This window comes from Sciurus carolinensis, chromosome X, assembly GCF_902686445.1.
Source record: "Sciurus carolinensis chromosome X, mSciCar1.2, whole genome shotgun sequence".
NCBI classification, from domain to species: domain Eukaryota; kingdom Metazoa; phylum Chordata; class Mammalia; order Rodentia; family Sciuridae; genus Sciurus; species Sciurus carolinensis.
Genome location: NC_062232.1, coordinates 66,533,759 through 66,548,082, shown reverse-complemented (window position 1 = coordinate 66,548,082; position 14,324 = coordinate 66,533,759). Strand labels below are relative to the sequence as shown.

Below are 14,324 nucleotides of genomic sequence, written 5' to 3'. Positions count from 1 at the left end.
AGCACCTTGGAAGCACAGAAACTAATCTGTTCAGAGTGTCCTCCTATGTACAAATTAGTACCCAGAATATTAAGTACTAATCTTGATTAAAGTTCAAGAGATAGTGGATGTTGAGGTTGGTATCAATTAGCTGTCTGTAATTACCTTCCAGGAGAAATATGAATGCTTCCAGGGCACCCCTTCAAAGCAACACCTGTACAGGAAGATAATCAGTCTTGTGAAGTTGCATTTGATTTTTATATATTACAACGGGAAGACTGTGCCTGTGATTATGGAAATTACCTTAAACTTGTTTTCAGGAGGATATTTCCCTTCTACATTCTGTCCATCAGTAATACTTATCAACTTTATGTCTTAAATGTGTATCCAATCTCCATTTTGTTGTCTGCATTGTCACTACCTTGATTCAGTTTGCCCTCATCTCTCATTTGGTCTATGGCAGATTTTTCCACTCTTACCCACTGACAGTTCACAGAACAGTCAGGCCCATCTTTTTAAAAATATGAATCTTGTCATATCACTGCCCTTCTCAAACCTTCTGGTGGTTTCTTATTGTACTTAGAATAAAATTCAAGTTCCTCATCATGACCTTCAAAGCCTTGTCTGATCAGGCCCCTGACTTTCTCTGTAATGTCATTTTATACTGTATTTCTCCCTACTCCCTGTGTTCCAATCTCTTCCTCAAACATACTAAGCTAGTTTATACTTCAAGTTTGGAAATTCACTGTTCATTCTGCTTAAAATGCTGTTCCTTCAAATCTTCAAGTGGTTAGTTTCTTGGATTACTTAGGTCTTAGCTCAAACATTAGTTTCTGAAAAAAGAAGTCTCTGATTAGCTTGCCTAACATTCCATCCCCCATGTTACCCTCCCATTGTACTGTTTTCTTTTCTTTTGTTTTCAGAAACTTCCCACTATCTGCACTTATCTTATTTCTTCTTTATTGTCTCTCTCACACAAGATAAGTTGTATGACAGCAAGGACAGCATTTGTGTTTTTTACTATTGTGTCTCCAGCGTACATCTGGTTCACAGTAGCCTTAATTCCATAAATGTTTAAGAAGGAAAGAGTAAATCTCAATGTTTTTTGCTATCAGTATGAACAGTGCTCCTAGAACTGTCAAGATCTCTCTGTGGAAGGTCTTTGAATTGACCCTCTGCTTAAGTTTCTTAAAGTCTATTGCAAGAATAGACCTTGAACATCTGGAGGCAGATTCTTTTTTTTTGTTTGTTTGTTTTTTCCTTTTTTTTTTTTTTATTGTGAACAAATGGGATACATGTTCTTTCTCTGTTTGTACATAGAGTAAAGGCATACCATTTGTGTAATCATACATTTACATAGGGTGATGTTGGTTGATTCATTCTGTTATTTTTTCCCTTCCCCCCACCCCTCCCATCCCTCTTTTCCCTCTATACAGTCCTTCCTTCCCCCATTCTTGCCCCCCTCCCTAACCCTCACTCTAACCCTAAAACTAACCCCTCCCACACCCCATTATGTATCATCATCCACTTATCAGCGAGATCATTCTTCCTTTGGTTTTTTGAGATTGGCTTATCTCACTTAGCATGATATTCTCCAGTTTCGTCCATTTGCTTGCAAATGCCATAATTTTATCATTCTTTATGGATGAGTAATATTCCATTGTATATATATGCCACAGTTTCTTTATCCATTCATCAACTGAAGGGCATCTAGGTTGGTTCCACAATCTGGCTATGGTGAATTGAGCAGCAATGAACATTGATGTGGCTGTATCTCTGTAGTATGCTGATTTTAAGTCCTTTGGGTATAGGCCAAGGAGTGGGATGGCTGGGTCAAATGGTAGTTCCATTCCAAGTTTTCTAAGGAATCTCCATACTGTGGAGGCAGATTCTTGCGCAGAGCAATATAGACTACAAACCACACATGGTTGTTGAATATTCTGTACACCTTGTCCTCTTTGCTGTAGAAGGTGATAGCTCTAACCAAAGCTACAATGCCTTGAATATTAATGGTGTGCCAGGTACACTGTAAGGACTTCGCATTCATTAACTCAATCCATGGGCAGCCCTATGTAGTATTATTATTTCCATTTTATGGTCTTAAGAACTAAAAAACAATCATACAGTTAGTAAGTGGGATAATCACAAAAGGAATCTAGGGGTCTGATCCAGAGTTGTGATGTCCATGTTATTGTCATAACCATTTCCAAGAACTGATCTCTGCAGTTTCCACATCATAAACCAAGAATGTGAGTCTGACTTCTGATGACCTGGGAGTTTTGATTTGAGTGATCACTGCTTACCAGACAAGCTCCCCTCAGTTTATGTCACCAAGACTGTTATAAGGTGTGGCTAACTATTTTACTGTATGCAATCACTGTGAATGAGGCCATGTTGTAGTGGAGCACTCAGTGGAGGGATTGATTGATTGATTGATTGATTGATGGTCCTGCTGAACAGAGTCAAGCCTCATCTCCATTTTACTGGGTAATGAATTCCAAGAGCTTATAGCAGGGTGTGAGACCTGACATGGGATTGCTATGATCACAACACTGTTTTCTGCAGCTGCACAAACTGTGGTCTCTTATTTATCTCTTGGAAATGTGTTTAGTTCTGAACTAATAGGAAGTCTAAGCTGAATCAAATAATGCCTTAAGTCTTAGTATGGATCTTGGGGAGAGATGATGCTATTGTGACTTATATTCTGTCCACTTTTGCCTTCCCAGCAGGCAGACCCATTACAGCGAAAATTTTAGCATTCACTTCTGATACCCACCATACAAATACTCCTCTTCCCTCTACTTACTGTTCAAAGAAAGATACCAAATACAAAGAAGGAGAATTAAGGATGGAAGTATAATTAAACGTTCTGCTATGTAATAAAAACATGTGACCAGTAAACATAATATATTTATATAAATATGCAGTGTATTATATAACCTATAAACATGCCATATGATGTATAGTAAGACTGTATTCATAGCATGTGTATGTGTTAAAAGCACTAAGACCCCTCCACCATGCGTATGTGCACTTATATATAAAAATAAACAAACAAGGTGGCTGGAGCTGGAGCTCAGTGGCAGAGCTCTTGCCTGGCATGTGTGAGGCATTGGGTTCGATCCTTAGCACCACATAAAAATAAATAAATAAAATAAGGGCATGTTGTCCATGTACAACTAAAAAAAATTTTTTTTAAATAAAATAAACACACATAAACGCACATTTTCAGACCAGCAGGCACTGAATGAATGTGATAGAAAACTCAATGTGTTGTTTTAAATATAGTGCTATGATGAATATATATGCATGAATGTAGTTAAAAGTAACACAGTTGAACTTTAGTTGCAATCACTGAGACCTTATTGTATTTCAGAACACTTAGACGTATCTTACAGTTGAATGGAACTGCTGCTTTATTGGTTTACAGTATAAACTGGGATGTCCCTAAAGCACAGTGATGATGATCATTGGTCACTCAGTTTCGTTTTTTTTTTGTTTTCCTCTATAACACCCTTTTTTTGTTTGGTTTGTTTTTAATGACATTTGACAAAGTGTTCAGATGTATTTTTGTAGTGACTTTTTTGGGGGCAGTACTAGCTACTCGATTTAGAACACTTGCAGATTTCTTTTTGTAAGATAAGTCTCATAATACATACTTATTTGCCTCTAGGTCTTGTACTACCCTAGAGAAGATAGGTGTACAGAGCTGCCTGGTCAGGCATTCTGTTAGGTCCCAGGACGACTGCTATAAACTGAACCAAAATGGAGGAATGACCATCTCTGAGGTGTTTGCTATTTTGGATAGCTTAATTTTTCATTGGTAAAACTCATTAACCCTTGGGTTGCTAGGCTGCCATTTGTGACACTGAAAGCATATCAAGTGGAGCCTTATTACCTTCTTGTGTTTCTTCCATGTGGTGCATATCAACTGTTAATAGATCATATTGTTGAAAAACAGGTAATTTTGATAGATGATAAAAATAGTTACAGATATCACATATTTTATATTAATATTTTCAGAGGTCCCATTTAGCTCAAAAAACAAAAAAAAAATTCAGGATACTTGATGAAATAACTAAAGTAACAATATGTTTCATAAATAATGTAATACATAATGAAAATTGGTCTTCATAGAAAATTACATAAATTTTAGTTAAATGTATTTCTCAGTCTTTTAATAATATGATTATAGTCTATGCCATAATGTTTTATAATTTTTACCTTATATAAATTCTGATTGGTTCTGAATTTGATTTGTTTCTCATGGAATCTACAAAGACATTTAAAAATAGCTTTTCTTCAATGGGGAATTAACACAACAAGATTAAGTGTTCTCTAATGCTCTGTTTATGTTTGCATGTATGTATAAACTTGGACCAATCTGACTGAAATGAAAAATACAGTAGATGCATTTGTAACAGCTTATCTGAAGCTACTTATGCGGAACTTGGAAACATGGTGCTTACAACTCATATGACCTAAAGATATCCCTGGGAAAATGAGAACATTGGTGTGGTCCATAGTTCTAATTTGTTCATTTTGGGACCTTAATCTAATTCAGTCTATTGGTGTGGAATTAGCCAGTAATAGTTCATATTCATATGGGCTTTTTCAGTATAAACAGGAAATTGACATTAAAAACAGGGCCAGTTCACATCAACTTTCTCTGTACCAATATTCCCCTATCAACAACAGAAAACAGAATATCACCTGGTAAAATAGTTCAACCAAAAGATTTATTTTTTCTAACCTTCTTTAGAATCTGATAGTGTGTAATGTCTCAAATAATACCAGGTATATACCAGCATTATTGATAAATATTGTTGTATAACTTTATATGTGATTGGTGAATAGTACTTAATAAAGAAGGAAAGCATCTTATAGCTGGTGTCCTTGGCAAAATTTATAGTCTTCACAGATCTTCTCAAGCACAGGGATTTTTACTTTCTGACTCTAATGTGCCCTTTGTTATATTTTTCTAAATTTCTTATTGGAAAAAAACTAATTTCTTTGTATCATTTATTATTTATATCATAAGGAATTATTACCTAACCTTGAACCTGCCATAACTATCTTTGTCATGAACATTAAAGTGATTAAATTTAGAAAGACAATAGAGACAATAGAGAATGTCACTTATTTCTACCTTTTATACTTAAAATCCTTGTAGATTATAAAATATTTTCAGAATGCATAAGATAGTACAAAGAATAACATAAAGAAAACCCATGTATTCCTAGTTTTGTCAAAAAATAAAATTTGGCCATATTTGCTTTAATTCATTTTTGAAGAATTTGAGCAATTGAAATCTTCAGTTTAACTTTTATTCCTTCCCTTCCAAGAAGTACTGTGCTGAATTTGATGTTTATAATTCTTTTAAATTTTGCATATGTCATCTGTCTATCTATCCATCCATCCATCCATCCATCCACCTACCCACCTATCTATATACCCTTAAGGGGGATATAGCATTATTTTGCATATAAAGTTGTTAAAATCTTTGTAAAAGATATCACTGAAAGAATTCTTCCCTAACTTGCTACTATCCATCAGTTGTAAGTTTTTGAAATTTATCCATGTTTGTAAATGGGGCTGAAGTTAATTCATTTTAATTATAAAGTATTCCATTGTATGATGTGCAGGTTAGATAACCGTACAGTTAGAGGAAGTAGTCTCCACATGACCACTCACACTTATAATACCAGCTGCTCGTTTGTGGGTTCTGAATTACTCTCAGGTTTGATCATTTGATAGATGGATTTGACAGGGCTCCTTAAAAGCTGTTATTGTTTTGGTTTATTAGAGGGAATACATGTAGATTGAAGTCTGTCAAGTAAAGAGGTGTATGGGACAGAGCACAAAAGGGTTCCAAATGTGGAGTTTTCAGTTGTCCTCTGACTGTGGAGTCCGAGCAGTGTTACTCTTTACGTATGATATGTGACAAGTATGAGGTGAAATTCTTTACTACAACATATGAATATATATTTTCTTTTGTTCATTCTCCACTTGCTGGATATTTGGGTTGTCTATGATTCATAGAAAATACTACCTGTTTTATTTATTAATGAACACACATAATTCTGTAAGACATGTACTAACTTCTTCACAAATGTTAATTCCTTTATTGCCCAAAAGAACACTATATAAATAAGTGCTGTTATTCTAAACATGAGAAAACTGGGATAGATAGGCTAAATGTCTCATTCAAGGTTACACAACTAGTAGGTGGCATAGTTGGCATGTGAACTTAGGTAGTCAAAATTATTCTTCTTAACCTTACACTGTGCACATATATCTATAATTGTATGAGGGTTTATAAAAGCCTTATATCTGGCAGTAGGATTACTACTCTGTAGATTTATGAACTACAGAGCTTGAACTTTCCTAGATTTGCCAGAATGTTATACAAAATTTTTAAGCCATTAGTTTAAACAGTTAGTAATATAAAATATACCTCTCTGCCAGTCTGTGGTTTGTCTTTACTTCTTTTGTTCAGATGTTTAAATGTTTAAAATATTCCATTTCCATTCTTTTTCTTTATGATTTTTGAGTCATTTTGAAGAAATCACTTCCTGATTTAAAAAACATGTTCTTCTATATTTTATTTTAAAAGTATTACTTTTTACATGTAGGCCTTCCATCTACCTGGGATTGATTTTTAATATGGTATAAAACAAGGATATAATTATTTTACTCATATAGAGAGCCTGTTGTCTCCAAGCCACTTTAATGGTCCATTCTTTCCCCAGTTGTTTGTAATGCTACTCTGTCATAATCATTTCTGAATATGCATAGTTCTTTCTATTAATTTCCTATTGCCACCACAACAAGCTTAATAACTTAAAACAACACAAGTTTATTATCTTACATTCTGGAGGTCAGAAGTCTAAAAGTGATCAGCAGGGCTACATTCCTTCTTGGGGCACTAGGGAAGACTGTTCCTTGCCTTTTTATCAGCTTAAAAAGGCTGTCTCTGCATTTTTTGGCATGTGTCCCCCTTCAAGCAATGGCATCACTCTGATCTCTGCTCCCATCTTCACATCTTCTCTGATTTTCCTACCCCTTCTTTTAAGGAAATTGGTAGTTATATTGTACCCACCATGATAATATTCCCATCTCAAGTTCCTTAATATAATCATACCTAGAAAGTCCTTCTTTCCATGTAAGGTTACATATTCACATTCCCAGGGACTGCAATGTGGATATCTTGGGGCAGATGTTGGGGGTGGGCACATTCAGCATACTGCAGCCTTCCTTCTGGACATTTCCTGAATCTTTTATTTCTGATTCATATGTTTTGGTCACACTAATAATCTGATGGTTCTATCTGAATAAAGTTTTAAGAAGTTCAGTTCTGCTCTTTACTATGAATGCTGATTCTCACTTAGGGTTTGACACATTTCTTCATATGTTATTTTAGACTATAAATTAATCATCAGGGTTATCTTATCTTTGACATTCTCATATGACCTTGTTTGAAGTCATATCTTGCCAGAAAACTTTAGCAATTGCTTCCACCAGGTTTCCAGGGTTATCACCTTTCCACAGCCACTTTTCATGATATTTAATTTGGTTATACTTGGTGTCTTGGATTGTATATGTGGTGTAATTACAAACCCCCAGCCTATGTTAGAGTAGATCACTTGCTGTAAATACAGAGGTATAATCTTCCTCTACCCAGGCTTAAGGCAAAACAATGATTCATTTTCCCTGTTAGTACATGGATTTCTTTCTGAGATCACCCTTTAATTGAGATGCAGGCCCCTAATTATCCAGATGTTATGAGAGATTATTTTTCTACTCCCTGCCTTGTTTTGATCTTAAGGCATCTCCTTATGTGGACATTAAAAGCCAAAAACTTAGGTTACTGAGCTAGGTAAGCTCCTTAGAGTTTCTGCTGCAATAACTCATATACTTGATATTCTAGTTTTTAATTCCCAGTTTAATTTTGGCTCTTGGTCATTTTCCATACTTTTGTTGTAAGTAAAGTCTCTAGGGATCTCTCAACGACTTCCCTTCCTGATCTGTCCTTAACATTTCTCTATGGTGATTTCCACTGGGTGTCTTATATATCACCTCATCAGGATATTTATGGTTTATGCACCTTAAGTATGCAGGAGCTGATTTTTAGGGGGTAATCATAACCTCCTTGGGGACCCTTCTGGCTTGGTCACAATTCCAGGTGTCAATATTGTATTATTGGCAGTAACGCCTCTGCTTCATCAAGATATTGCTAATCTTACTTCTGATAGATATTTAAAAGCAAGATGGAGAAAATTATAAATGATCATGTCTTTTTCTGTAATATCAGTTATTAAACATAAGATACATAAAACATTCTTACCTTAATTTTCAACTCAAATATCCTAGTTCTTATTTTTCTATTTTCTTTCTAGGATGTGTGCTGTGTTTGGTGGGATCTATTGTCTTCGCCATTCTGTACAGTGCCTTGTAGTGGACAAAGAATCCAGAAAGTAAGGATGATATAAGTAACCTTCATGTATTTATACCCCAAACACAGGTGAAAAATGCTGAAGTCGATTTAAAAAAAAAGATTCTTGAAAGATTCTCCTTGGTATTAATAACATATCAACCTTGATTAAAAGTAATTTGTGTTTAGGTCCTCCAGAACAAGGAAAGTGAGTTCAGAATATAGAAACTAAATTAATTTCCGTGCAATATGACTATAGCACCTGATCATCCAAGCTTGGAAGACAAATCATTTCAGCTGCCGGGGGTGGGTGATGAGTGATGTTAGTTTTCCTTGTGGCCTTACCTCCTCTAATTGATTTTCATCAGATGACAACAAAGCCCTCTGTTATTGCATTTTTAAAAATGGAGCTCACCTAAAGACTCATCAGATTAATCTCTGCTGATAATGCATGTCACTCCAAGAGAAAAGGCTTTAATGAGGTTTTAGGTAGATTGTTGTCATAAACTATGCTGCCCTGTTATCTGAGGATAATTTTTTTTTACAACAGTAGCTAGCTTAGGATTGAAATAAGAATTTATCTGTGTTTAAAAAAAAAGCTGAGCACCACCTATACCACCTATATACCTGTGTGTATTTGAATTGTTTCTTAGGATTTATTTTTAGTTACTAAGATACGTACTTGTCTGAATTACATTAAATGAAATAGTATTCTACAATTTCTGTGTTTCACATTGAACCTAAAATAGGTCAACTGGGTCAAGTTTTTAAAGCTGTTGAAATTGATGTATGCTTTTCTTATTTGTTACATGTTCTTAAGCATCTACTCACCTATACTTTTGGATGACTGTTTTTAGTACTTTAGTGTGTTGGTGATTTTTATAGTATTTATTTATAGAAATAGTATTGTTGGTATCCTAAATGTCATAATATTTTGATCTGGAAACTTACACAGTATAAATTTTAAGCTGTTTCATTCATTTTACAATAATTTTGTATAGTCTAAGTGGCATAAAATGGCTACTAACTTCTCATAGGTTACTTATTGTGTAATAGCTAGTACTTTGACATACTTTGATGTATGTCAAAGAAAAAAAACTCTTAAAAAGTTCAATGCGTAGTGAATTTGCAGTTTGTAATGTAAGATAAAATTGATGCATGATTTAAAAGGCTTGTAAATTACCTTTAGCACTTGAACACAAAGGTATTACATAAATGAAATAATCTCAAATGAAAAATTTATCCACAAAGGCCCAAGAAGAGCTCTGAAGAGCTCCTGAAGAGCTCTGTAGAAATTCATGAAGGAATGGTTGTCTTTATGACTTCCATAGACATTTCTCCTTATGAGTTCATTTTGACTCAAGAGTGTATTCCTGTGAAAGAAAGTCAGATAATGAATTGCTTGTTTTGGGCTTATTTGCTTAGATTGTTTTACCCTTTTGGGGCCCCTCCAGTCCCATGAGTTATTCTCAGTGACATGAAGTATTTGCATGGCTCATTTTTTTGTTGAACTAAAGGCTACATTTACCTTACCTTTGACTTAGTTTTTATGATGTACTGTGAACAAAAGAACTCTTTTTTTTATGATCTGCAGAGATTACACTTGAAACCAGTAGCTGAGGTCTAAAGGTCTGGAGACCAAAAGAACCGCCAGATGGTAGTTTTCAAAGTGTAATGTGCCTAAGAATCACCAGGTATGCTTGTAAAAAAGAAGACAGTATTTCTTGTGATTCACCCTCAGAGAATGAATTTGGGTGATATACTTAGGGTAGAAGCAGGGAATTTACAGTTTTATGGAATATCCCAAGTGAATATAATATAACTGATCCTTAGATGACACTGAGAAACAATTATCTGTATAAGGTAAAGTTGAAGATTTAGCCAAGCATACTGTGATCTATGATGGCCTGGGGGCTCTAGGTCTTAATTTGTTCCAAGACCTTTTCAAGAGAAACCTGCCAGATATACTGGCAATCAAATGTGAACTTTAGATAGTAGATAAGATGTTTGTAATTTAACGTTTTATATCTTCATAGAAAAATCTGAAATATAACATTTGTTGTTTAATAATTCCTGAGACATGTGTAAAGGTCTCTCAGCCCTGGAATGAGAGAAGACTTGGAATTCTTCTGTCGTGAATGGCTGTGGGCAATCCTTTTCTCTGGGCCAATTCCTTTTATCTGTAAGATAACTTAGAAACTGTGGTAATTTTCTTATTTTCCTTCCAGATCTGACGTGCTTTAGTTGAGTCGTTTAAAGTTCTTAGAAAGAACTTAGTTTTCCTTAACATTTAGAAATAATGGCCTTAAAATATTTTATATGCCCAAATGCAAGCCATTCTTATACATGCCCCAGTGGCAACATAAAAAGAAAAAAAAATGAACAACTTATGTATCTGCTTTTATGCATATAAATGAAATACAACTTCAACTTTGTGCTGTGTATTGTACTATTGTATTGCTATAACCCCAGTTTGCCAATGAATATCATTTTCTTACCTCTCTTGCTTATTATGATACAAAGATTTTGGATATTGCATGTGACTCTTTTAATGGAAAATTTACTTCATGCAATAACTATTTATTTCTATAGTAATAGGAGAGGTTTTAAATTTGGCTTGCATTTAAAATATTCCTAATATCTGCCATATTCTCAAGATATGAACTGCTTAAGTAATCTGTAAAGGTTTTGCTTAAGAAACAATATTTGAAAATTATAAATTTATACCTCGAGTAATAATTACCAATTTCTATTAATTTTTTTCTTTAAAAATATCTATCAAGTCAAATAGTCTCTATAAATACCTAAAGTTGGCATTGATTCAAATTGGTTCAGGCTAATATATCTTTCCCAAACACTACTTCCTCATACAAAATCAAATATTTGAGAGAAATACCAGTAAAAGGAGATATTTTGTAAGAAATTAAATATAATGTGAAGAATTAATAGTTAAGGGAAAACCCTTAATCTTATAGTTCAGTATATCCAGCATATGTTTCTTTTAACAGAATCTTGGTTGATTCCTTAATTGTTTTTCTGAGTATAATTATAATAGTAAGTAAGGAATTACGAAATTTAGCATTTGTTCCCTTATAGTTTTAGTTTGCTGCTCTTTGCTATTTTTTTATTTGATAGGGATGGGGGTACTGGAGATTGAACCCAGGGGTGCTTTACTATTGAGCTACATCCCCAGCCCATTTTTTAAATTTTGCGACAAGTTGCTGAGGGTCTTGCTGTATTGCTGATAGTGGCCTTGAACTTGTGATTCTCTTTTCTCATCCCTCACCCCCGTCATTGAGATTATAGGTGTACACCACCACACCTGGCTCTTTCCCTATTTTTCTGTGTGGAACACTTGATATTTCCCTTACACTTTAATGTGTAAGAGCTACTCGTGCTTCAGGTCAAAGTTCTAAGTTCATTTCCTGATCTCACAGATGAGGTCAGAATCCTATGTTACCCACCAGTCAGGTGCCCTTATGATTATTTGATAAGTTATTTGTACTAAAAGGCAGTATCTCACTATTGTAGTTCTATAATTTAGGCAGGTTCCTAGTATCCATTATACTCAGTAACTTTGAATTAAATGAGTGAATGAAGATTAAAGACTGATTATAGCCTTTTTTGTACTTTTCACCTTCCATTTAGGAAACCTGGCAGAAACATAAATGATAATAGCATTGAGTTTAATGAGGTAATTACACAAAGTACTATACAAACTTTGAGAGATGAAATAGGGCATTAAGGAGGCACAGGAAATAATAGTATGTGGAATATATAACCAAATGCATAAAATGCATACTTATTTTCATCTGGATCTGTTTTGAGTTGTGTTTAATTTGCTTTTCCTGAGATGCATATTGACTGTGTTATCCACACCATAATATCCATTAGTGTGACTGTTGTGATTTGAATGGATATAAGTATGTATTAGTTGTTCTTTTCTAAATTCCAATACTGTACCCTCTGCTGGCTGTTTTTGGAAACAATGAATGTTCTCATGGAATAACTTCCTCCCCCCACTTCCCTTTACAGCTATGCTGACTAGGTAAAACTCCTGTAAATTGCATTTTGCCAATTTGGAGTACAATACTTGACATTTGGGTAGACTAGGTAAGACCTTGGACCAGATATGTTTATAATCAGTGTTCCTCATCTTAAGACTTCCAACTAGTGTTCCATGTGTACTTCAGCTTTCTCACTTACTAGCTTTTCTGCTGTGGCTTTTTTTTTTTTAACATAACTTTTTCTGATGTCAGGAACAACTTTGCCTAACCTGGATGCTTGGAAGTTAGTAATAATAGTATGTTAGACTGAACATAATGTGGATCATCTCTGAAGCTGTGATTTCAAGTGTGTTGCATTAGCAAAGTGGTAGTGATTGTATTCTAGATATTTAACCTTAACAAACCCCATGGTAGTTGCTACAAGGATAAACATGTGAGCAAAGGATAAACAAGTGAGTATGCAGAGACTGCAGTCAAGAGTGCAGGATTTAAAGTCAGACCAGAATTTGATCCTGACTTTGCTACTTTCTGGCTCTGTAATCTTCAAAAGGTGTTTAACTTCCCTGAACCCCAGTTTTATTATTTAGAAAGAGGAGTAATTGGCAATACCCTACCTGATAAGGTTGCTATGAATATTAACTGAATCGGTGAAGCTTATAAAATCATTTTTACACATATAACCAACATATATTAGTAGCAATTATTAATGTTAATGGAGACCTTGGCATCCTACAGAGGAAGACTGTTTTGAAGATCCTTCTATGCTATGCTAAGGAGTTCGGAGTACAATCTATTTATTTTTAAGCAAGACTTAGTTTGCTGCTATTAAGTTAGCAATGTTGGTAGTGATTTAGAAGAAGCACCGTGATGGAAAGATTTTTTTTACCTCCTAAATAAGAGATTCTGTATGGACTTTTTATGTCTATACTGTTCATGTGTGTAGAATATTTCCATCACCCATCCTTTCACCATCTATGCAACAAGTATTGGTTGTTTTCTGTGTCTCAGGCACTGGGGACTTAGCATACAATAAGACAATCAGGGTCTCTGTTCTCATGGAGCTTACTGGGGGACATGCAAAATTAATAAAAGAAGGTAATTACACATTGGGATCTGTTCAGTCTGCAGATCTGATTTTCCTTCCCTATTTAAAGAGCCTTGATAGTTTTATATTACCTGAAAATAAAGTCTAACATCTTTTTACACAACATCAGAGACTGAGCTCTGGCCCCTGCCTGCTTCTCTAGGCTCATCTCTCTACCTTCCTTGCTTCCCATTTTATTGTCAAATAATACTGAACCAGTGATATGTCTCTGTACTTGTTCTTCACTACATGACTCTGTACCCCTGCAAGTGTTGCCCTTTGCCTGAGGTATTCTTGACCTAATTTGTTTGTTTAACTGTAGAGTATTCTCTACTACTCTATCCCTCCATTCTAAGCTGAGTTAGATAGCTCTCCTTAGTACTCTGTGATGTACTGTCCTCATTTTATCAATGGACTTTGCTATTTTGTTAAAATAGCCTATGTCTAAATCTTCATTGTATTGGGAACTCCTTTAGGGCAACACTTTTTTTTTCTTACTTAGAATGATATTTGGTACATGGTTGTTATACTATATATTTATGTTGAACAAATGAGGTACCAACTTGCTAGCAGTCCATTGCCTTATTACATATAATAAGAATCTGAAGCAGTATCAGTAGGGATGGAGAGAAGACACTAACTGCAAGAAATATTTATGAGGTAGAATCCAAATTTAGTAGCAGATTAGATGTAAGAAAGATTTGAGTTGAGGAAATTTGTATTTGCTGATTGTGCCATTATCTGATAGAGGGACCACTCCAAGGAAGGAAAGTAGGTGAGGAGCCATGATAAACTCAGGTTAGGGTGTGCTAGTTTTAAA

At 34.8% G+C, this 14,324-nt stretch overlaps 1 protein-coding gene across 2 annotated transcripts in view; it reads left to right on the top strand.

Moving 5' to 3' along the window:
- Chm (CHM Rab escort protein) overlaps positions 1-14,324 on the top strand; it is a 166,703-nt gene that overhangs the window by 102,061 nt on the left and 50,318 nt on the right. For both annotated transcript variants that reach the window (XM_047536712.1, XM_047536711.1), the window contains exon 9: positions 8,379-8,456. In XM_047536712.1, coding sequence (XP_047392668.1) covers positions 8,379-8,456 — 78 coding nt within the window. The remainder of the gene's footprint in view (positions 1-8,378; positions 8,457-14,324) is intronic.